Source organism: Arvicola amphibius, chromosome X (genome assembly GCF_903992535.2).
Source record: "Arvicola amphibius chromosome X, mArvAmp1.2, whole genome shotgun sequence".
In the NCBI taxonomy this organism is placed as follows: domain Eukaryota; kingdom Metazoa; phylum Chordata; class Mammalia; order Rodentia; family Cricetidae; genus Arvicola; species Arvicola amphibius.
The window spans coordinates 73,247,739-73,273,177 of NC_052065.1; the positions used below are offsets into that span (position 1 = coordinate 73,247,739).

Genomic DNA, 25,439 nt, shown 5'->3' on the forward strand with positions numbered 1-25,439 from the left:
TGTCAATCTTGTTGATTTTCTCCAAGAGCCAGCTTTTTGTTTAATTGATTCTTTGGATTGTTTTCTGTGTTTCTATTTTGTTGATTTCTGCCCTCACTTTGATTATTTCCAGTCTTCTACTTCTCCTAGGTGAGTCTGCTTCTTTTTTTTTTTCCAGAGCTTTCAGATGTGCTGTGAAGTCTCCAATGAGTACTTTCTCCATTTTCTTTAAGTGGGCACTTAGTGCTATCAGCTTTCCTCTTAGCACTGCTTTCATTGTGTCTCATAGGTTTGAGTATGTTTTGTCTTTGTTTTCATTAAATTCAAGAAAGACTTTAATTTCTTTCTTTATTTCTTCCTTGACCCAGGTGTGGTTCAGTAGTTGACTGTTCAGTTTCCATGAGTTTGTGGGCTTTCTGGGGGTAGCATTGTTGTTGATTTCTAATTTTAATCCATGGTGATCCAATAAGACACAGGTGGTTACTAATAATTTTTGTAACTGTGGAAGTTTGCTTTGTTACCAAGTATATGGTCAATTTTCGAAAAGGTTCCATGAGCTGCAGAGAAGAAGGTATATTCTTTCCTATTTGGGTGGAATGTTCTATAGATGTCTGTTAAGTCCATTTGGTTCATTACCTCCATTAAGTCTTTCAATTCTCTGTTAGGTTTCTGTCTGATTGACCTGTCCATTGGTGAGAGAGGAGTGTTGAAGTCTCCAACTATTAGTGTGTGTGGTTTGATGGCTGCCTTGAGTTCTAGAAGTGTTTCTTTTACATAAGTGGGAGCTTTTATATTAGGGGCATAGATATTCAGGACTGAGACTTCATTCTGAAGGACTTTTCCTGTAATGAGTAGAAAGTGTCCCTTTCCATTTCTTCTGATTGATTTTAGTTTGAAGTCAACTCTGTTAGAAATTAGTATGGCCACTCCGGCTTGTTTCTTAGGTCCATTTGCTTGATAAACCTTTCCCCAACCCTTTACTCTGAGTAGGTGTCTGTCTTTGTGGTTGAGGTGTGTTTCTTGTAAACAGCAGAATGTTGGATCCTGTTTTCGTATCCAATCTCTTAGCCTGTGCCTTTTTATAGGTGAATTGAGTCCATTGATATTAAGTGATATTAATGACCAGTGGTCGTTAACTCCGGTCATTTGTTTTGTAGTAGAGTTTGTGTGTTACCCTTCTTTGAGTTGTGCTGGTGAAGGGTCACTAGATGTCTGAGTTATTTTGGGCATTGTTGGACTCCTTGGTTTGTGATTTTCCTTCTATTACTTTGTGCAAGGGTGGATTTGTGGCTACGTTTTGTTTAAATCTGTTTTTGTCCTGGAATATATTGTTTTTTCCATCGATGGTGAATGCAAGCTTTGCTGGGTATAGTAGTCTAGGCTTGCATCCATGTTCCCTTAGTTTCTGTAGCACATCAATCGAAGACCTTCTGGCTTTCATGGTTTCCATTGAGAAATCAGGTGTAATTCTGATAGGTTTCCCTTTATATGTTACTTGACCTTTTTCCTTTTCAGCTCTTAGTATCTGTTCTTTATTCTGTATGTTTTGTGTTTTGATTATTATATGGCGTGGGGATGCTTTCTTTTGATCCAGTCTATTCGGTGTTCTATAGGGTTCTTGTACCTTCATAGGGACATCCTTCTTTAGGTTTGAGAAGTTTTCTTTTATAATTTTGTTGAATATGTTTTCTGGACCTTTGAGTTGTAATTCTTCTCCTTCTTCTACCCCAATTATTCTTAAATTTGGACTTTTCATGGTGTCCCAGATTTCCTGGATGTTTTTTGTTAAGAATTTATTAGATTTGTTTTGTTTTTTAATCTGTGAATTTATTTCCTCTATAGTATCTTCAGAGTCTGAGACTCTTTCTTCCATCTCTTGTATTCAGATGGAAATACTTGTCTCTGAAGTTTCTGTTCGTTTACTCAGAATTACCATTTCCAGTCTTCCCTCAGAGTGTGTTTTCTTCATTACCTCCATTTCATTTATCAGGTCTTGTACTGTTTCCCTTACCTGTTTGATTGCTTTTTCTTGTTTTTCTTGTTCTTGGGTATCTTTGAGAGATTTATTTATTTCATCTACCTTTTTGTTTGTCATCTCCATTTCTTTATGGCAGTTTTTTACCTCCTGTTTAAGGTCCTCTATTATTTTCATAAAGTACTGTTTAAGGTCGGTTTCTTCTATATCTTCTGGTGTAGGGTGTTCAATTCTCGTTGTTTTGGGATGTCTGGATTCTGGTGATGTCATGTTGCCTCTCATGTTGTTGGAGGAGTTCTTACATTGGCGCCTGCCCATCTCTTTCTTCAAATGGAGCCGGCAGGTGTTTGTTGTCTTAGACCAATCTTTGCTGTGATTGAATCTGGTTGGATCTCCTCAGTGCCAGAGCAGGAGCTATTCCTTGTGGCACAATCTGAAGAAGCCTGTACTCCCTTGGAGGAATCCTCAGACCTGCCTGGAGGCCAGAGTCTGACCACTTTGGTTGGATGGTCTTAGTACAGGAGCAGGACACCTGAATACACTAGGGAAGGCAGTCCAGATGGAACTCCACTGCACAAGATCAGGGATTCCTGGAAGCCCAGGGATGCTGCCCAGACAAAAGGGCCAAGGTGCAGGCAGGGCGGGATGGAATATCACACAGCGAACCTGGCAGCACAATCTGAAGGAGCCCGCACTCCCTTGCAGGAATCCTCAGACCAGCCTGGAGGCCAGAGTCTGACCCCTTTGGGTGGATGGCCTTAGTACAGGAGCAGGACACCTGAATACACTATGGAAGGCTTGGGAGAGGCAGGGACGTGAGAAACAATGACAAGCCTGCAGTGGGAGCTGGGGGAGGGGGTCTGTGCTCTCTTCCAGGGCAGGTTGCCCCAGGGTCGCACTCACTCAGGAGTCCAGATGGAACTCCACTGCACAGGATCAGGGATTCCTGATACACAGCTTTTAAATGGTAGTAAACTTTCCTTTGCTCTGTAATTGCTGGAAAGCCCCCCTCACCTACCCATGGCTGAATTATAGAACTGAGGAAAAACCAATAGCTCTAGAATGTAAACATCTAACTGCCTAGTAAGAAAAGCATGTGTGTTCATATTCCAGAGAAGGCATCTATAAGTACATGAGGAACATACTTTGTTTTCATTTTTTGTGCTTAAATTTTAATGTGGCTCCAAGAATACAGAACTTACTTGATTTAGAACACAGGTCAGCTCTAGGATGAATTCATAATTTCACTTTCCCCTTTTTGATTTGCCTTTCTATTTGTAGCTTGTATTTCAAGATTTATTGATCTTTTGGGAAATAATCAGACATATCTGTTTTTTAACTTTGTTTTTCTAAAACTGCTAAATCTTTATTCTTAAGTTATATTAGTTTAAGTCATTTTACCCTATAAGTCTAAATATCTTATAACTGTGATTAATTATTCATGAAACAAGAACAAATTTGTTACTGCTATTTCAAGTGGTAAAATTTTAGCGCTTCCCTGTAGTTTTAATTATGTAAAAGCATGATAACTCCTGTGAGATTTTTTGGCTGTTACTCATCTCTCTTATGAAAGGGGAGAACTGCCTTTGTCTCTGGCATGAAGGTTTAACAACTTTGGACATTTCATGACAGGTTGTTTTTAAAAGATGATTGACTCTTCAGATGGTATTCTATTTGCATGGCTAATCAAGGTATATAATTCTAATTTTAAGCTATAACAACCTCTTGAAACCTGTGGAAGCTTAGAAGACTGCATTTGTTATCAATTAATTTTTAAGTGTTTTATATTCTTTGAGAATTTTATAATTCACTGTATACCCATTTCAGAGCGATTGAACTGTTTTAAAATAGTGTGTGTGTGTGTGTGTGTGTGTGTGTGTGTGTGTATACGTGTGTGGTGTATGTATGTACTTATGTGGCTGGTGTGTGCATGTCAGTACTTGTGGGTATTTGTGAATGTGAGCATGGAAGCTAATATTTGGCATTAGATAACTTTTTCAATCTTTCTTACTTTTTTTTTCTGAGATGGGGTATTTCACTGAACCCTGAAATCACCAGTTTGGCTTGACTGGTAGGCCAGTCAAGGAATCTCTTCTTACTACCTTCCCAGAACTGTGGCTACAGACAGGTATTTCTGTGCCTGACATTTATATGTCTGCTAGGGACTAGAACTTGTATCTTCACATTTAGGAAGTAGACATTTTACTGACTGTGCAGTCTTTTCAACCATGCTACATACAATTTTAAAAATATATTCTTGGATTGAATTATTTGCAATTAAATGCTTAAATTACTGTATTTTCCAAAGGTGAAAATTCTATATCATGTCTATTTAATCTTACTTAACCACATTCAGCTTCATCCTCCTTTTATGTGAATTTTGTGTAAGATACAAGATGTTTCTACATGAACAACACTGAACTAATATAAAATTCTGAAAAATACTATCCATTCATGTTCAAATGCATTGTTTTATGTAGAGACCAGAAGATCTTTTTAATCCATGTAATATACTATGTTGAAGAAGTCAAATTATGTTTTTCAGAAGGTAGAGGAAATAAATGTCATAAATTTTCTAAATCATAAAAAATTGACAAGGATAAAAGGGTGTGAGTAATGAAAAGCAAAAACTAAATGCTTGAATCTGCTAATTCTTATCCAACACCCCAGTCTTATATAAATTCATTAATGTACTTCAAAGAAAAAAATCCATATTTACTCTATTGCTTGGTAAAAAAAAAATTAAGTGTTTTTAGATTTTATGTGTGCTTGAGCTTAACACATGAAGTCAAACTCACAACATTTTGACATTAAAACTGAATTGCACAATTAATTCAGTCTTAAACTGTAAACTTTGTAAGATTGCTGATTTGTTTTCTTTGTAACTAAATTCATACATAGATGCATGTGTGTGTACAATCCACAGTGTGGTACTACTGTGATTCATCCTTATTTTGTGTTATTGAAACAGGCTTTCAGAGGCCAGTCTTCAAATTCATGTCATGCAGGCTTGTGTAAAACTGATGATCCTCCAGCATTCAATTACCCAGTGCTGTGAAAACAAGTAAATGAAACCATGCTCAATTTGAGTTGTCTTTTCTTTAAGTGGATTATTCAAGATTATATTGTATGCATTGTTCATAATAGGGAAACATACAAAAATAGAATCTATAAGTTTATACTTCAGTTTGTCATATCTAGTACGTAGTTGCTAAGGGCAGATACATAGGAAATGCACTTTTGTTCAATTATTTATTTCACATCCTGACCACAATTTGCCCTCTCTATTCTCCTCCCATTTCTTCTCCCCACATCCTCTCTGTCCCCCCACCAATTAACTGTCCTCTGTTTCTGATCAGAAAGGGGCAGGCCTACCATAGGTATCAACAAAGCATGTCATACCAAGTTGCAGTAAGACTAAGCACCTCCCCTTGTATTAAGGCTGGGCAAGGCAATTGAGTATGAGGACTAGGATCTCAAGAGCCAGCCAGAGTCTTAGGGATAGTCCTTGCTCCCACTGTTAGGAGTCCTTCAAATAGACCAAGTTGCACAAATGCCCCATACATGTAGAGGGCATAGGCCAGTCACAGGCAGGCTCCCTGGTTGTTGGCTCAGACTCTGTGAGTTCCTATAAGCCAGGTTGTTGAAGGAGGCCTTTTGTTTGTTCCTGGCTGCTCAGCCCCAAAATAACCACATAGAAACTGTATTAATTAAGTCACTGCTTGGCCCATTAGCACTAGATTCTAAGTGGCTAACTCTTACATTTTAATTTAACCCATTTCTATTAATCTCTGTATGGCCACATGGCTGTGGCTTCTCAGCAAGTTTCTGGCTCATTTGTTTCTGGTGATGGCAACATGGCATCTCTTGACTCTGCCCTCTTTCTCCCAGCATTCAGCATAGCTTTCCCCACCTAGTTCTGCTCTACCCTGTTATAGGCTCAAAGCAGTTCTTTATTAATGAATGGTAATCACAGCATACAGAGGGGGAATCCCACATCACTTCCCCCCTTTCTGTTTAAATAAAAAGGAAGGTTTTAAACTTTAACATAGTAATTACATAATAATAAAACAGTTATCAAGGAAGAAGAATTACAGTACAATATTTATATCTACTTTATCTTTTAAAGTAGATATAAATATTGGAAAACTATAACTATAATTATCTATTCTTCAACTCCGTCAAAGACTTCAGAAAGATATTACCTAAGTAAACAGGAAGTACATTGTAAGCAACTTCCAAAACTCTAAAATTGACAGAGACATCTTGCTGCCTGGACAGTCACCCAAAGTTCTTCTGTATTTTTGGGGCATCCATCTTCAGCCTACAGGCCCATAGTATCCAGCAGACTTTTCCACGAAGCACGAAATTTCAAAGACAGTTCCACCTATATTGACAGTTTGTCAGTCACTTTCTTCTATGTCCTACAGAATGTCTGGCAGACTCTTTCATGCAGCAGGAACCCTAAAAGACCATCTCACCTTTAGACAAGTTCTACAGTCATTTCTCCATGGGTCTGGCATGTCCAGTTCATCAAGCAGTCCGGCAAGAGCAGTTGCTTGCACAAATGGGCTAACAAACTCCATAAGGAGCCTCTTTGATTCCCATCTTCCTCTTGAAGTAATTAGTTCTCTACCAGGAGCAAATGTGTTTCACAGTCATGAAAAACTCCTAATTTCTTAAAATATGTTAAAGGTCATATTCTGAAGGTCTCTGAAAGAGTTGAAGAATACTGATCTAACCAAAATATTTCTCTATGTATCTAGAAAACCTAACTAACATGACTATACATTTGACTATTATAGATGATTATCTCTTAACTATATTCATTAATTATACATTACATTTTTAAAGGAGCTGCACAAACACAATACCTTAATCAAGAGAAGAAATATATACATGTATATGTATATAAAACAAAATTTAACTTTAAATTGGCATCAGTAGACCAAGATCCATACCAATGCAAAGGTATACACTCTATAGAACATCCCCCTTTAAATATAAACAAACATTTATAGAAAATATTTGGGAATATGAGTGTAGTTCTTTCCAAACTGCTGCCTGTTTTTTGTTGGGCAAAGTAATTTTTGGGGGTGTCATGGCAACCTTTCAGTGACTCTTGATCCATTCAAATCTCATAGTCTAGAAGGATTCCACAGGTTCTCATCCTCTATGGAAACAAAAGCAGAAGAACCTCTATTCCAAAGCAAACATATCCTTAGACCCATATTTTGAAGACAAAAAAACCTTTAAGATATATATGTTGGCTTAGCTTAGCAGCCCCTACAATAAAATGTCTTCTGTAATTAGCTCCTTCACAGTCAAAAAACTTAAAGAAGAACATGGTGATATACATAATACAGACTCTATGTGTATCTATGTGTATTTTCCATCTTTATGTGGCTTATTGTTCTTTATTTCTTTAGTCTATGACTCCTTGTACCCTGTCTCTTTGAAAACATTGTTTTTTTTAAAAATAACATACTTTACTTCTTTTTATAACTCTCTATACTTTTTTCTTCTCTCCCAAGCCTACATACATTTAAACAACACTGTGACTCATTTAGAGGTCTTTTTTTTTAAATCTGAATCTGTCTTTATTGTGTATCTGTAATTATTTTCTGACCAGAAGTGCCTTTTTTTATCTGAGTGGCTATGACTAGGGCCAACAGGGTCCTGCATGCTAGCATTGCCAAGTCCAGAATGGTGGAGGCATGTTCACTGCCTCTGAGAGCCATGTACATTGCCCCATTTTTAGGCACAAAACAGGTCTATGTTGCCATTAAGCAAGTTGTAACACTGCTCACAGAACCCATTTAAATGCTCCATACCCAGATCTCCCAAAAGAGTCAGAGTTCATGCTAGCAGCAGAGCCCAAGAAAGCCATTTTAAACCACACTTTTTTGTTCTGCTACTGCTGAATCAGGAAGACCTTCCTTAAAGGATCTGCAGCATGCCACCAGGTAAACAGAGCCCATCCAAAAAAATGCATTTAAACTTTGTTTTTGTTTTTCAGTGTCTAGAATGCCTTTCCAAGCCCTCTCAGGTTTCATGGTGGATTTAGCTAGCACAGGTGGAAGTGCCAATTTGTAGTAACAAACAAAAGACCTCCTACAACACCCGGTTAGTTTGTTTTATGGGTTTTCTTGTGATATCCTTGACCTATTTGGCTTCTACGATCCTTCCTCTCTTCAGCAGGATTGCGTGAGTTCAGCCTAATATTGACTGTGGGGTCTTTGCATCTGTTTTTACCAGTTACTAGATGAAGGCTGTCTGATGACAATTAGGTTATTCACCAGTGTTATCAACAGGAAGATAGCCAGTTGAGGCTATGTATCCACTATTCCTTGGAGTCATCCTTGTAGATCTGTGGGAGTTTCCCTTGCATCAGAAAATGGACTCTTAAAGAATAATATTTTAGCTCACTCCAAAATAAAGTGTTGGTTAAGGAAATGTTTTCAAGACACACACACACACACACACACACACACACACACACACACACACACCTTTCTCAAGGAGAGATTAGGTACACATGACTTAGCAATAGTGCCAGCTGCAAGGTCATTGGCCACGGATTTGGCAATAGCCTCATTTGGAGATTTTGAGGTCTAAGACCTACTTACCATTGTTTGCATTCTAAGCCTTTATATGTGATATGTAGGGCAGATGTAGCCTTTTAAATGTTAGTATGAGCTTCCCACTCTATGTAATCTAGAAAGCAAATTACAAATATTTGTTTAATATACTTCGTGAGAGCAGAATAATAAGTTCCTAAAGAAGCAAAAATTATGGTCTCTATTTTCATACAGTCTAATGTGTGTAGAGAAGGATGTAAACTGACCATATGAAAAATAATTATTGACAAAAGAGGTAAATAATAATGTATAAAACATATGTTAGTAGACAATACAAATGCTGTATATATTGTATTCTGTACAGATTGTAGGGGGGGAATGGTATGTTGCTGTGTGTAGAAGTAGTGAAAATGTGTACTCTAGATCATAATTTGATATAGGATTAAGAATTAATTTAAAGCCCTGAGCATCTAAATTGTAAAGATCTTCAAACAGTGAGTTACGTTTTTAGACATTGGTGGTCAAAGATTGCAGAAATGAAGAAGTTTGTGTAAGAGAGAGTCAACGTAATAGTTGAAATTTTGTAGTAGGTAAAGATCCAAAATGTGGTAAAACTAGTGGCTCTTTGGAATTTATTGATTTGTTAAATGTGATGACATTGAGATCAGGTACTCTTGTTTAATGCCAGTGTTCAAAATAATAATGTAGTGTAGGTTATACTTTATAAAGATATGTGTCTTACATATGCAAATAAAACAATGTGCTATACCTTGGATTCCTTCCTAAGTAGAAATATATTTTAAGAATTATTGTCTTTTCAGATAAAAAGACCTTAAATATTTTGAGAGGCTTGTAACCTAATTTTAAAAAAGTCTTTTTCATAAGCAGCTGCTAGAAGTCTTACTTAATTATTGTAACTATTATTTTAAACAATAATTGGAAAATGTTATTAAGTTTCTGGACACTGTCCTACTGAGTAAAATTGTTTGCTAATATGAATATAAAGTGACTTTTTAGAATAAGGAAATATTTGCAAATGACCATTTTATACTATCTTAAATGGTTAGGGAAGTGAACACAAATACTTATAATTTATACAAGACACCATCACAATACCTCTTATACATATGTTTATGATTCAATAGTAGCAAGATTGTTTGTTGTTAGGCCTAAGGCTATAGCACAATTGGAAGAGATCTTATCTAGCATACAAGATGCCCTGAGTTCTATCTTTATCACTGCTCAAGCTGAAGCATTGTGGTACATTCTTGTTATTCCAGTTTTTAGGAGGTGGAAGAAGGAGGGATCATATTCAAGGTGATTGTGTACTTCACAGTGAATTCGTGGCCAGCCTGGGCTACATGAAACACTGCCTCAAAAATTTCATTGTTATAGTCATTGCACATAGATTGTATTGTACTTAAATCTTTTATAGAAAATTTTAAGAGCCTACAAAGTTCAAGAAATTTTTATAAATGAGTAATGGTATATAACAACTGTTCTCATTCTTAAAAATTGTTTTAAACTGTTACTGTGGAAAAGTTATTGCTTTTAGAAAGATTTTAAGGTGTTTAATGGTGAAACATTTTGTTCTGCAGCTGAATGTTCTAGAGTACTTAAACTACTATAAGGAAATATGTTTCCCACCAGTTTTTATGGCTCCTTAGATGCACCTTGAAGAGGGTTTGGATACAAACAATATTGACAAAGAAACTATTCATCTGAACAGAGGTATACAATTTTCAATGCTCATGCACAAACCAGAAAGGATGTCATTACTATAAATGTTATTGAGTTTAAAATACCACTTTTTTTTAATTAGAATTAGATACAAAGAATTATTCCTATTTTATGTCTCTTATTTATAATGGGATTTTTTCCAGAGGATAAAAAAATAAATTGTGTGTCTTTTAATGGAAATTATGATAGTCTTTGAAATAATATTAATAACATAGAATGATTCACTTACACTCACCAATTACAAGATGACATAAAATGTAGGTATAGTATAATCCTCAAAATGACATATCTTTAAACATATGCAATTAGCTGATTTTTCTAAATGACTATACACTAGTTCAAGAAATGGAATAAAGTTCTGTAGAGAGTTTGATTATACTCAGTTTCACTTTTTTGTATAAAATTGATTCTTTAGTTAATTTTATAATTAAAGTGAAATCAACTAGGAACTATTTCACATATCTTTGTATTTATAATTTAGTTTACCTACCAATTTTAAATAAATTAAATTTTATTTCTCAAAAAAAGAGCTACCTATCAAAGTGTGTGAAGAAATAATATTAATATTTTTCTTTATGTCATATATTTTATGAAAAGTAGTAAACAAAAAACTAAATGATCTACTGTGTCCAAAACTCATGGTCTGTATAACTCCAGATTTAGAAGGTTTTCAGCAGCTGTGAGATAGCAATAATAGTATTTTTTTCATATAACTTCTAGGAAAAAGGAACAAGGTTATAAAACATGCAGGCTGTGTCCAGATAAGAAGTATCTTCCTCAGACTTTAGAACTAATTCTGTAGAACAGCATACATCATTGTCCAGGCAAAAATAGCTCTTGTGAGGCCTTCAATTTGCCAACAGTTTGTTCTTAAAACATATTGTCACAAAAACAATAATAAATAACGTTTTACAATAAAGTTGTTTCTAAATTCTTCTTAAACCTGTGATATTGGATTATTCTTCAAAATAATAAGTTTATTATGGATCATTGGCCAATTTATTAATACAAGTATTTTAACTGGAAAGTAAAATAAAATCCATTGTGAAGACCTAAACACCAGGAGATAATTTCAAAACTGTAAAAACATAATTAAACATTTACCCTGGAAAAAAAAAATACCAATGGGAGCTAAGTAATGTGGGACAACAAGACATAAAGCCATTTAAATACTGATATTCCCTCATGATCAAAGAGGATTAGGATTGTGTCCGCCTCTAAAGGAACTATCACATAGACACAGCTTCTTGTGTCATCTCCTTCAGGTCACCCAAAGCAAGCATGCCACACATGCAGGATGAGCAGAAAAAGATGATATATGATTTTAAGCTGAAAATAACAAAAAAACTTCTACACTGTAAATTTGTAAAGCCTGTTATCCACATAAATGATTGACTAAAATTTGGTATAATTGTAATCTAGCACAATATATTTTGGTGATTAGTTCAAGCTTGCTCATAATATTAGTATTGAAGTATATTAGATACTAGTTCATTCCTTTCTGTTTATTTTTATCCTATGTAAAGATTCATAGAAGTGGAAAATGTTATGCTACCAAATTAATAATAATTATTGAATTTTGTAGGATTTGTATAAATTTCAATACATAATATTTATTATGCTAAAATTGTGTGAGTATGGTTATATACATATGTGTATTCAATGTAATATGAAATGTCATGAAATTTGAAAATTGATTTATACAATTTTCTCTTTCTTTATCTGAGACCAATTTTGAATTGAATGCACATAGACACCTAAACTTCCCTTGGCAGCAGCATCTTTCCATATAAGGAATTTATAGGTGTGTGCTGTGTTCAATTTTCCCTTTGTTTCATGATCTGAAATACATTAAGCATGATTAACAATATGTTACAAATAAGTATGTTTATGCCTATAGGCTAATGAACCATGAACTCTATACTCTCGTCACAGACATGATTTGATAATAATTTTAATTGTTTTAGTCACCAATCATTTTAGAGTTTTCTTTCAAAATAATGCCCTTCTCAATGAAGATGAGAAAAAATAATCCTCAAGTACCAAGATTGTTATTGAATATGACTTCTGTATCTTTGCTTCAATAATATGAATCCCTAAATATTTGTAACACATAATAAGTGTAAACTTTTAGCTCCTAAAACTGAGAAGTTTCTGTAAAGCAAAGGACACTGTCAATAAGACAAAAAGGCAGCCTACTGATTGAGAGACAATCTTCACCAACCCCACAACAGACAAAGGTCTGATCTCCAAAATATAAAAAGAGCTCAAGAAACTGGACTTTAAAATGCTAATTAACCCAATTAAAAAATGGGGGTACTGATCTGAACAGAAAATTCTCAACTGAAGAAGTTCAAATGGCCAAAAGACACTTAAGGTCATGCTCAATCCTCCTTAGCGATCAGGGAAATGCAAATCAAAACAACTTTGAGATACCATCTTATACCTGTCAGAATGGCTAAATTCAAAAACACCAATGATAGCCCTTGCTGGAGAGGATGTGGAGTAAGGGGAACACTCATCCATTGCTGCTGGGAATGCAAACTTGTGCAACCACTTTGGAAATCAGTGTGGCAGTTTCTCAGGAATTTTGGGATCAACCCTACCCCAGGATCCAGCAATACCAACTCCTGGGAATATACCCGAGAGATGCCCTATCATACTACAAAAACATTTGTTCAACTATGTTCATAGCAGCATTATTTGTAATAGCCAGATCCTGGAAACAACTTAGATGCCCCTCAATGGAAGAATGGATAAAGAAAGTGTGGAATATATACACATTAGAGTACTACTCAGAGGTAAAAAACAATGACATCTTGAATTTTGCATGCAAATGGACGGAAATAGAAAACACCATCCTGAGTGAGAACTTTCATCTGACGTTGGATGGAGATAGAGACAGAGACCCACGTTGGAGCACTGGACTGAGCTCCCAAGGTCCAAATGAGGAGCAGAAGGAGGGAGAACATGAGCAAGAAAGTCAGGACCATGAGGGGTGCATCCATTTACCGAGACAATGGGACTGATCTAATGGGAGCTCACCAAGGCCAACTGGACTGGGACGCATGGAGCATGTGATCAAACTGGACTCTCTGAACATGGCTGACGAAGAGGGCTGACTGAGAAACCAAGGACAATGGCACTGGGTTTTGATTCTACTGTATGTACTGGCTTTATGGGAACCTACAGTCTGTTTGGATCCTCACCTTCCTAGACCTGGATGGATGGGGGAGGAACTTGGACTTCCCACAGGGCAGGGAACCCTGACTGCTCCTTGGACTGGAGAGGGAGGTGGAAGGGGAATGGGGGAGTGGAAGGGAATGGGAGGAGGGGGAGGAGGTGAAAATTTGTAAAATTATATAATTTAATAAAAAATTAAATTAAAAAAAAGTTTAAAAAGGGATAATTTGTTTACTGAATGGATTGTCCCTCCAAAGTTTTCTTGTTTAACCATATCTTTCTGGTTTGAGTTGACTTTGGTGTCTAATCTCAGTCTCACTAAAATAACCTCTTTCTACCCTCCTAGATAAAAAGTAATTAGTATCTTACAATGACTCCATAGAACTTTTAATTTAGTTGTTGAATGAACACTCATTTAATAAAGTGAATATTTTTTTTCTCTAGTTGTATATTCATACTGTCAGTTTTCTAATTCTGTGTTATAGATGAATCCATTATATTAAACAACTTATGTAGATTCTCTAAATTTGTACTACAGCCTCTTTCATTTGGTGGTATTTCATGAAGCACTGACAATTCCTACTTACATTAATTATCATTATAATAATATATTGAAACCTAAAGTACGAATTGTTAAGGACAATTGTACATGGAGAAATATGGTTCATCTTTTAAAATTTTATTTTTATTACTTTTAATTTATGTGTGTATGGTCTTTGTGGTTCCTCAGACTTGGAGTTACAGGAAGTTTTGAGTTACCAGACAGAGGTGTTGGGTCCTGAAACTCAGGTCCTCTGAAAGAGCAGTTGAGCTCATAACCCCTGAGCTGTATCTCCAGTCTTTTAATCATTTTTTAAAAATTGTTTTTATTAAGCTATATATTTTTCTCTGCTCTTCTCCCTTACTCTCCCCTCTACCTCTACATTCTCCCATCATCCCCATGCTCCCCAATTTACTCAGGATATCTTTTCTTTTTCTACTTCCCATATAGATTTAAATCCATATACATCTCTCTTAGGTGTCCTCTTTGTTGTCTAGGTTCTCTGGGATTGTGAATTGTAGTCTGGTTTTCCTTTTGCTTTATGTCTAAGATCACTTATGAGTGACCAAATTATATTTGTCTTTCTGGGTCTGGGATACTACTCAATATGATGTTTCTTGATCCATCAATTTGCCTGCAATTTCAAGATGTCATTATTTTTTTCCACTGTGTAGTACTCCGTTTTGTAATATACCACATTTTCTTTATCCATTCTTTGGTAAAGAGGCATTTAGGTTGTTTCCAGGTTTGCCTATGACAAATAAGCTGCAACAACGTCATAGAGCTCATGTCTTTGTGGTATGATTGACCATCCCTTGGGTATATACCAAAAAGTGGTATTGCTGGGTCTTGAGGAAGGTTGTTTCCTAATTTTCTGAGAAATCACCATACTGATATCCAAAGTGGCTTGTACCAGTTTGTACTCCCACCAGCAATGGAGAAATATTCTCTTACCCCACATCCTCTCCAGCATAAGTTTGTCATCAGTGTTTGTGATCTTGGCCATTCTTACAGGTATAAGATGGAATCTCAGAGTTGTTTTGATTTGTATTTCTCTGATGGTTAAGAATGTTGAGCATTCCCTGAAGTGTCTTTTAGCCATTTTAGATTCCTCTGTTGAGAGTTCTTTGTTTAGGTCTGCACCCCATTTTTTAATTGGATTTTTTGTTCCTTTGATGGCCATTTTCTTGAGTTCTTTGTATACTTTAGAGATCAGCCCTCTGTTTAATGTGGGGTTGGTGAAGATCTTTTCCCATTCTGTAGACTGTCGTTTTGGCTTGTTGAACCATGTCCTTTGCTTTACAGAAGCTTTTCAGTTTCAGGAAGTCCCATTTATTAATTGTTTTTCTCAGTGTCTGTGCCTACTGGGGTTATATTTAGGAAATGGTTCTCCTGTGCGCAATGCATTCAAGTGTACTTTCCTACTTTCTATTCTATGAGGTTCAGTGTGGTTGGCTTTATATGCAGGGTGTTTGATTCATTTGGACTTGAGTTTTTGTGCATGGCGATAGATATGAAGCTATTTTCATTCTACATGTTGATATCCAGTTTTTCCAGCATCATTTGTTAAATATGCTTTTTTTCCTCCTTGTATTTTTTTTGCTTCTTTGTCAAAAATCAGGTGTGTTTGTAGGTGTGTGTATTGATATCTGTGTCTTCCAATTAGGTTTCATTGATCCTCCTATCTGTTTTTATGCATACACCAGGCTGTAGCTCTGTAGTAGAGTTATATTCAAGAAAATATGTCCTTTTTACAGCTCAGTAGTTTGTAGAACTGTGATTTTCCTACCATCCACATTAATATCAAGTTGAGGTTTATAAGAAATTTATCTTTCAAGAATACCCCAGACTTATTAAATCAGATACACATAGACTAAAGAATAAACTTTTGAAAAACCTCAATGGTAGTTTTCTACACTATAAAGATGGAGAACCACTACTGTAAGATGTTTGATTATAACTTACTACTCCTTTGTGTCTTCCACTGAGCCACTCTACACATACAGTCAATGAAAGGACAAAACCCATAGATTTTAAACTCAACATCTGTATGGTGAGTCAGAGAAACCAAATCTTAATTTGTGCCAGATTAAAATGGGAATTTTTCCTAGTTAAAGAAATGACTAAACAGGTCCTGGTAGAGATGCAATATTGGAAACTCTATAGGCAGACAGATTATTGAACCCCCAGTAAAATTAAAAGCAGCCCTCAGTTGATTTTATAGATATGCCAGAATGACAAAATAATATTCTAATATAATATACTTACATTATATAATATATAATAAAAATCAATTAATAAAAATACTTATCATCTACATCATCTAGGCTAAATATATTTCTTAAAATGATGTCATACATCTTACATTCACTCTAATTCTTCCTCAAGTTTTCCAGTTTATGATGTAGGTGATTGTATTATTATTCTCCACTCATGAAATATTCTCCTCTTTGCAATCTTTTACACATGATAGTCTGTTTTTTTTCTGCAAAAGTACCTTATGTATGTTTAACATTCTGTTTGTTTGGTTATATAAAAAATGTGTGCCTTTTCTGAAACTGCAGACCAAATAGTAGTCTTTATTTGAGACTACTTTACATTTTGTAAATTACCTATTTGAAAACAAGTTAGTCAGGGTTTTTGTTTATGAAATATACTAGATAATCTAAGAGACAATGAGAAAATACATTTGTGGGTCAGAAAAACATGTTTTACTTCTTTTTCTGTTTGGTTGTTGTTCAAAGAGTGTAATATGTTGCACAAGAGCAATAACTTTATGCTAAACATTCTGATACTCTTGAAAGCTTTTTTCAAAACGCCAATTATCACTTTAGTTATAAAATAATTGCTTTTTAAAAGAAGATGAGACTATACCAGAATTATTCCATGTCCATCCATTCCTCCTTCCTCTTACCACATTCCTGCATAACATTTATAAAATTATATATTCATGTACAAACTTGTCTTTTAAAGTGGACTTGAACTGTTGATGACTTTAAGATAACCAGTCAACATAGTTAGTCACTGCAAGGATACAGCATAGTTTTTAATCTACAAACTAAGGGAGGCAATGGTCATCAAAGTATAATAACAGTAATAATAATAATAACATTGACAGTAAACTGGCAAGAGGTCTGATCTCAGAGAGACTATTTTGGTGAGATGAATTTTTATTGTATAGGAAGTGACAACAAACTGTACAGGAAGAGAAGTATATTAAATGGATAGTGATAGAGTATATTTTGAATGTTAAGTAGAGTGGACATAATACCTTTAACTTGCAAGGTGATGTTGATCAAAGAATAAAGGCTACCACCACAATTTAAATGCATACTCAAAAACACACTTTGTAAAGGACTTTGTTAGGGTTAAGTCATCAATTTGACATCTTTTTTTCTATTAAGCTTATTAAACGCTAGTAGATATTTGATGAAGAAAAGAAGATGGAGTTAATTCCCATTCCTTGAGTTTTCCCTGTATAAATCTAGAACATATTCTCAACAAGTATTGATGGGTGGTGTTGTTATTCTTATTTACTTTTTGATTTTCATGTAAAGAAATGGATCCCATTACAGCCTCTTTATCACTTTGAATTTTATTCAACCCCCCTCCCCCGTTTGTAACATGTTTGCAATAGTGTGTGTGAAGAGGGAAAAGGGTGATCCACTGTGCTTTATGGGTCATTTTGCAGTATTCTTGGTCTCTACCACTAGATGACAGTAGCAATCTCCCGTAATGTTTACTCCCTTGTCTCCAAGTAAATGTGTTTACACTTGTTGCCAAATGTCATCTAAGATGCAAAATGGCCCTGGATCAGAACAACTCAATTATGTACCCTCAACCTTTAATGACAGAAGATGAAGCAAAGCCAGCCTCACACAGTTACAGTCTAGAAAATTTATTTCTAAATAAGCTATGTGAGAAATTGTGAATCTGTAGGTGGTCAAATACATTTCTATCGTCTCCTGTAACACTTTTGGAAATATTCAATCATTCTATCATCTATTTTTTTTTTTGGTTTTTTGAGACAGGGTTTCTCTGTAGCATCTATTTTTAAAAGCATTCAGATTTTATTTACTTAGAATCTAGCATTGGACAAAATCTTTTTTTTTTTTTTTTTTTTTTTTTTTTTTTTTTTTTTTGGTTTTTCGAGACAGGGTTTCTCTGTGGCTTTGGAGCCTGTCCTGGAACTAGCTCTTGTAGACCAGGCTGGTCTCGAACTCACAGAGATCCGCCTGCCTCTGCCTCCCGAGTGCTGGGATTAAAGGCGTGCGCTACCGCCGCCCCAAAATCTTTACAAGTAGGACTTCATTTGCCCATAGAACAATTATAATAGGCAGTCTGCACTATTTACCTAACATTACAGTTGAGGATACAAAGGCATACACATAAGTTTCCCAGAATCTTTCAAATGATACAGGCAAGTTTCAAGCCATACACTTTGCAACACTGGAGCACTTTCCTCCCGTCTTTGCCTCTTCAGTATGTACTCTCTTTCCTATATTAACATGCAATATATGCTAATATTTAGTACTACATTTTTAAAAATTAACTAACACATAATTACTGTACATATCCATAGAGTACAATTTGAAATTTTAATGTTTGTGCAATTGTAACAATTAAATTAGAAGAATTATTATTATTTTAAAGACTCTGAATGGTTCTGGTTTAAGCTGTTTAATAAGTGAAGAAGGAATTCATAAAAGACTAATGGTTTTAGTAAAAGGTTGTTCCACGGAACATTTTTGGACATATCCTTATTAAAATTTGTTATCTGAAAATCTTATTTCAAAATCTTATTTTATTAGGCATAGTATCTATTCTTGACAAGATGCTTTATTTGCAAGAGGATTTAATTATAATTCTTTGTTTGGAAAGCCAATTTTCTAAACTAAGGATCCAAACCATACAGGGATTATACTTAGTTTGTATTTTGTTACATCTCTGTTGCACAGATTGTTGGCCCTTCATTCCTTTTCCTCTGGATTTCTGTATCCATTTCTCTGTAACATTTTATTTACCATACCTAAATAAATGTAACAATATGAAGATCATTTTTTTTTCTTTTTCACGTTACATAATGGCAGCACTGAAGTTATTGTTCAGCTGAGAATATGAATGCTTCTTTATGTTCATGCAGGTCACATCATTACAAAGCAGTTTGGCATTTTGCTGCTGTTATTGTTCTTCAGTTTGGAAAAGGGAAGCAGGTGTCTTGCTTCTGCTGATTGTACCACTAATGATATCAAAAAAGAGAGTCCCATGGACCAGCTGTATTTAGGGAAAAGCTCTCAAATCAAATAATGGAGTATAATTTATTTGTTAAAGAATAAAACAGAAAAAATAAAAAAAGAATAAAACTGATGACCGGTTGGTGCCTGCATTTTTCTAGAGCTCAGTGAGTCTGCTGTGTCACAATTGTCAATTTCCAGAAGAAACACTTAAGTCCATGAAAGTCAGAGAATAAACAGCAGTCATATAAAACAGCTGTAGCAATCTTGACTTAAATTTCAAAGGGACATTTCCATTAGGAGCATTTGCCATATATATACTTTTAATTCTATAAATAACTTTCTTCTCAACTTTTACATCTATTCATTTTGGCTCGAAAGAAAAAATAAAATAAAGAGCTTGTTCTCTAAGTTGATTCCCAAGTGCTATTATAAAGTATTGCAGGTTCAACAAACAGGCTCAAAAAAGGCTGCCCCCACTTTGTTTCAATAAATGGTGAGTTTGCCCATGTCCTTGGGTAGAAACTGTTGTCCTGTCTTTACACTTTCAGTTTATACCACTTTTTATAAGCAATGACGAAGTGTTTTTTAAATCTAAACATTTTGCATGCAATCCTTTTAAATGAAAATATTCGACAAAACCCTTTCTAGGACTTGCAGAGAGATGATCTTAAGTTCCAATCTATGTTTCTAACACTTATCTGTTTTTAATTTCATTGTCAATTAGATTTACACAAGATGATCTAGTACATTTCTACACAGCAGTGTATTTATTCAGACAGAGAAAAATAGATGACATTCAGATATCAAGGCCTATTGCATGACTGAAATCAACTTCCAATGCATCTCTTAGTCATTTTTCATAGCACACGATTGACGTCAGGGGAAAAAATCCCAAAGAATAGTTTGACAGTTTCCACTCATGTACACTAAAACATAATATACTTCTACTAGATATGGGCTATTACAGACCTTAACATGCAATGTGACCTTGATCTTAAAAGCATGTTTGGTTAGCCCAGAAACTTAATCATAAGAAGTCATAAGTAGAATCCTTCTTCTTTACTGCCCTTTTTCTTGAACCAGAAAATTTATTGCTTGTGGGACAGGTAGGATATGAACAATGGTCGAAATAGAGTCCAGGGTTATCTCATCTGTGGGGAAACTGCTGCTGAAAATCGATGTGACCTCTGCTACACTGTCATCCCAGTTCCCACCCTCTGTGTCCTATTTGGCTTTTGGTAGAAGCTTAGATCTGTGTGCTGTCTCTATGTGTCTCTCTTGGGCCAGATTATCAAAATGAATCATTGCCTGCATACCTCTTATATTTCTATTTATTTTCCTGGAGTTGACTAGGTCTGATGAAATATGATTCTTTTTGCATTTGATCTTCACTGCAGCAAGCAGAACCTAATTCAGCTGTGTCTATATCTTTAAAGAGTAATACTATTTTGAAACTTCAATCTACTGTACAGTAACATTACAAACTATAGACCATGCAACCTGTCTTCATAATCAATAGCAATTTTCCTTTCAGCCAATTTAATGGTATTTCTTTCATCTTCAAATAGAAGACTTCTAGTGATTTTTTAACATGCTTATGATTTTGTTTTATGCATGTTGAATATATAGCTTTCCTTTTCAGAAAGAATGCCTCTCAGATTTTCACCTCTGAAGTTATCAGTTTGCATTGAGTGATATATGACAAGAAATCCATTAATTGCAAACTCTGTCACTAACAAAATATTTATTCAGGGAATATTATATTCTCTCTGAATCAGCTCTGGATGCAGCAGTTGCTTCTTAAAGAATAACTGGTGTATATAAATTTGACTTTTATTTATAATCTTCAATGTAGAGGTGTAGAAATTCTCTAGTTATTGTACATATTGAGAAAATTTATGAAGTCTTCCATTTCACTCACTTCCTGCACCCATGTGGAGAAGACAAATATATGAATAAACAAACAGACAAATGAAGAAAAGTTCTTACCTAGTTTTGCAGTTTATTTAAATGCATTAATGATGTTTGCTGAGATAGGTTTTAAGATTTAGGCATTTTATTTTTGTCAGAAATTATTTCAAATGTAACATGTTTGTGAGTGGAGATTATATAATTCATAATAATTTGCTCATCACTGCCTGAAAAAGAATAATTGTTTACGTTTCATAACTACTATTAAAGGATTCAGGAGACAAGAACGGGGTAGAAGAGAGAGAAGGATAAAATTAATACAGAGAGGAGGGAGGGATTGAGATTCAATGGGATGTTTCGATTATTTGGACATGATGGTATATGCCTGCAGTCACACCTCTTCAGGACTCATGAACCTGAATCAGGAAGATGGGACTCTGGAGACCCTCTGGAACTATATAGGCAAGCCCTGTCTTAAAAATCTACAAAGACATTAGGGTTAATTTTATCCATTTATTTCTTTGTTTTTATTTTTTGTCTTTTTGAGAGAGGATTTTTCTGTGTAACAGTTCTGGCTGTCCTGAAACTCACTTTGTAGACCAGAGTAGTCTCACAGAGATCTGCTTGCCTCTGCCTCCAAACTGCTGGGATTAAAGGCATATGCTACCACCTCCCAAAAATTTTAATGACTCATACGGAAATACAACCAAAAGGTGCTGTAGAAAACATGCACCATGTAACTATAAAAATGATCTTTCAATTGTTTTATAGACATTCTCTGGGAAGATAAGTGTTATAACTTTTGATCAAAAATATTAATAGGATACTTTGGATTTTATCAAAACCTTTGATATTATATTAGAATTCAAATAAGTGAAAACTTTATAATTTATTAATGTTTTTCTTTCATTATTTTGAGAAACATTTTTGTAACTTTTAAAATATCTAGTTCAGTTGATTTTTAATAGATTGTTTTCTCATACTATACATCCCAACCACAGTTTCCCTTGCCTCCACTCTTCCCAGCTCCTCCCCACCTACTCTCTCCCCATATCTACTTAACTTCCAGTTCGTTTGAGAAAAGAATAGGACTCTAAGAGACAACAACTAAATACCATAAAAGAAAATATAATAAGACAAAGCAAAGTCCCTCACACCAAGACTGGACAAGGTAACCAGACAGGAGAAAGAGTCTGAAGAACAAGCAAAAGAGTTAGACATGCCTGCTTCCACTCTTATGAGTTCCACAAAACACAAAGCTAACTGTCATAACATATATGCAGAGAACCTGTTGAAGACCTATGCACACCTGTGCTTGCCTCTTCAAACTCTGTGAGCTCATGTGAGCCCTGATTAGTGATTTTGTGCATTATGGTCTCCTAGTGTCCTCCATCGCCTTTGACTCCTACAATCTGGCCTCCCCTTCTGTGGGGTTCCTGGAGCTCCAATGGAACTCAAGAGTCAGTCTCTCTCTCTCTCTCTCTCTCTCTCTCTCTCTCTCTCTCTCTCTCTCTCTCTCTCTCTCTCTCTCTCTCCATAATGTCTGCCTGTGAGTCTCTTCACCTGCTCCCTTCTGTGGCTGGGGAAAGCCTCTCTGATGACAACTGACAACTGGAAAAGGCACAGATCTACAGATCTATGAGTATAGCAGGATATCATTAGGAATCATTGACTTTTAATTTATTATTTATTACTTTTTTGCCAGTTCTGTTTGGTTATACCCTAAGTCTATGGTCTATGCAATCTCCAGTTCTTAGTAATCCAGGTAACATAAGGCATGGATTCCCTCTCACGCAATGAGCCTCTAGTTAAAGCAAACATTGGTTTAACTTCCACACATTCTGCACCTCCATTGCCCCAGCTCATCTTGTAGGCAAGACAGATTGCAGATCGATAATTTTGTGGCTGGGCTGGTATCCAGGATTCTCCTTCTGTATCCTGCAAAGTACCTTCCCATGCCAAAGAGACTAGAACATAGGGCTGAAGGCTTCATACAGGCACCTGCTCGACCTGTGGAGATTTCTCAGGTAGACCGGGAGTAGATGGGGATAGGATGGGAGGTATCAGGTGTGGTGGGGAGAGACAGACAGAGAGAGTGCAAGGAAAAACAGGTGGAATTGGGGACAGTGTGGAAACACCATGAAGTGGAAATTTCCTGGAATCTATTAGGTTGACCCTAGTAATGATGCTTCAAAATGGAGGATATGGAGTCTTAACTGGCAGTATTTTATAGCCAGGCAAGACTTCCAGTGGTTGGCCAAATTGCATGGTGTTGTTAGCTGAATAACTCTCTTAGAGATCCCTAAATAACCTAGGCTGATGCTAGGGCAGAGGATCACTCTTCAAAAACTGACATAGAAGTTCAATGAGCGAAGATAAAAACCACATATTGAATATAGAAAACTTTATTATTTAATATCATCACTTAACATTGTAAACCTTATTGGTCCTAGAGAATGAGCAAACATAAAGGTGATTTAAGAACATTTGTTAAGAGATAATGCTGTCCCTGTTAAGTAGACTCTGATGAAGATTCCTAGCATTATATGCCAAACTTCCCACACAAGTAATTCCACAGCAAAACAGGATGACTCACAAATCAGTGGAAGTCAGGCTACACACACACACACACACACACACACACACACAGAGAGAGAGAGAGAGAGAGAGAGAGAGACATACACAGAGAGAGACAGTCAGACACAGAGAGAGACAGACAGACAGACAGAGAGAGAGAGACTATACATATACATACATATGCTACCAATTAAAAAGTGAAGTCTATATGATAAGTTAGTATCTATGGAAAACAGGCCAAAAGATAGACTGTTTTTTATAGTGCAGCTGTTTCTATGCCGTATGAAACTGGTTAGGTATAAATTCAAGTCATAACTAGTTTGTTTTATGGTTTAATGAATCTATTTCAAATATATTTACTAGCAGACTTTTTTACAAAGAGATTTATATTTTTCAAATATGAATTATTCAAATTAATGAAATACAGAAACAATGCATAGATTAACTGAACTCTCATGGTTCTTTTTTCTATACTTTAATGCCAAAATACTAGTAACTGAGTTTTGTTGAATCCCAAGATTATATCCCTAGGAACATTTACTTGAAATAAAAAAGTTGCCATTCCCAAATATAGCGGAAACCACTACATAATTCATGCAAGTCACATAATAAATTGTTAATCATAATTCATATTGATAGCCAAATTGTTAGGCTCTCATGAAAAAAGAAATTCCTATTATTGCTAGATATCTGTCTTAAACAATTCTGAGATACCTTATTTAAGATTCTATTGATGTCTTAGTATTTGAAACTAAGAATAATGTCATTTATGTGCCCAAGACATGTAAAAGAAGATTCTTTAAAAATAAAAAGTAAAAATAGATAGGATTTTCAGTTTTCTTACAGAAAATAATACTCAAAGTTAGAATTAACACTGAAAAATGCCCAGTTTCAAGCAAGTAGATAATATCTTCTTAAAAGTTGATATATTTACACAAACAAATTTTACCTAGCATTGAAAAGGAAAAATAATTACACATGTATAAATATAAAAAATGTGATTCTAAATTAAAATTACCTTAAGGAAAAATACTAAATATTATATGATTCTATTTGTGTGAAATGTCAAGAAAAGAGAAATCTTTAATGACAGAGTAGAACAATCATTACCAAGGAACAGATTGCAAATGCAGACTGTCTGCAGATAGTTGTGAAGAATATTGTGGAAAAATTGAGATGTTTTAAAATGGATTTGTTGTCATGCTTAAAACATTGTACAAAATTACTAAAAATTATATTTAAAATATAGTAATTTTATTGTTTGCACATTACACATCAATTAAGGCTTTAAAAATAATAATAATAATGTATACATAGGTAGATTCATAGAAAGTGCTGAAAGAAATAGATACCAACTTACACATCTGTTGGTATCAATCTGGTTCTCTAGTTGATTGATATGACATAATTTGAGTACTCATAATTTAGTTTTAAAAAGAAAATCATTATATATGTCTATAGAAATAACTTGGTGAAATATTTGGATTGCCAATTTGTGAACCATCTGACATTAATTTTATCCTTACAGAAGAAGTACCAGCTCAAATTCCACTGATGAAATCACCCTTGGACAAGATCCAGTTGGCTCCTGGACAGGCATTGCCCCCTGGATTCCCTGGACCATTCATTTTTGCTGATAGTCTATCCTCCGTGGAGACACTGTTGACCAACATTCAGGTCAACAATATTTCTATAAACAAAATAAATGTAATACA

The 25,439-nt window shown here is 35.1% G+C and overlaps 1 protein-coding gene across 1 annotated transcript in view; it reads left to right on the forward strand.

Annotated features, from left to right (window-relative positions):
- Dach2 (dachshund family transcription factor 2) overlaps nucleotides 1–25,439 on the forward strand; it is a 564,525-nt gene that overhangs the window by 520,748 nt on the left and 18,338 nt on the right. Inside the window, exon 8 of the mRNA XM_038316535.1 lies at nucleotides 25,253–25,401. Coding sequence (XP_038172463.1) covers nucleotides 25,253–25,401 — 149 coding nt within the window. The remainder of the gene's footprint in view (nucleotides 1–25,252; nucleotides 25,402–25,439) is intronic.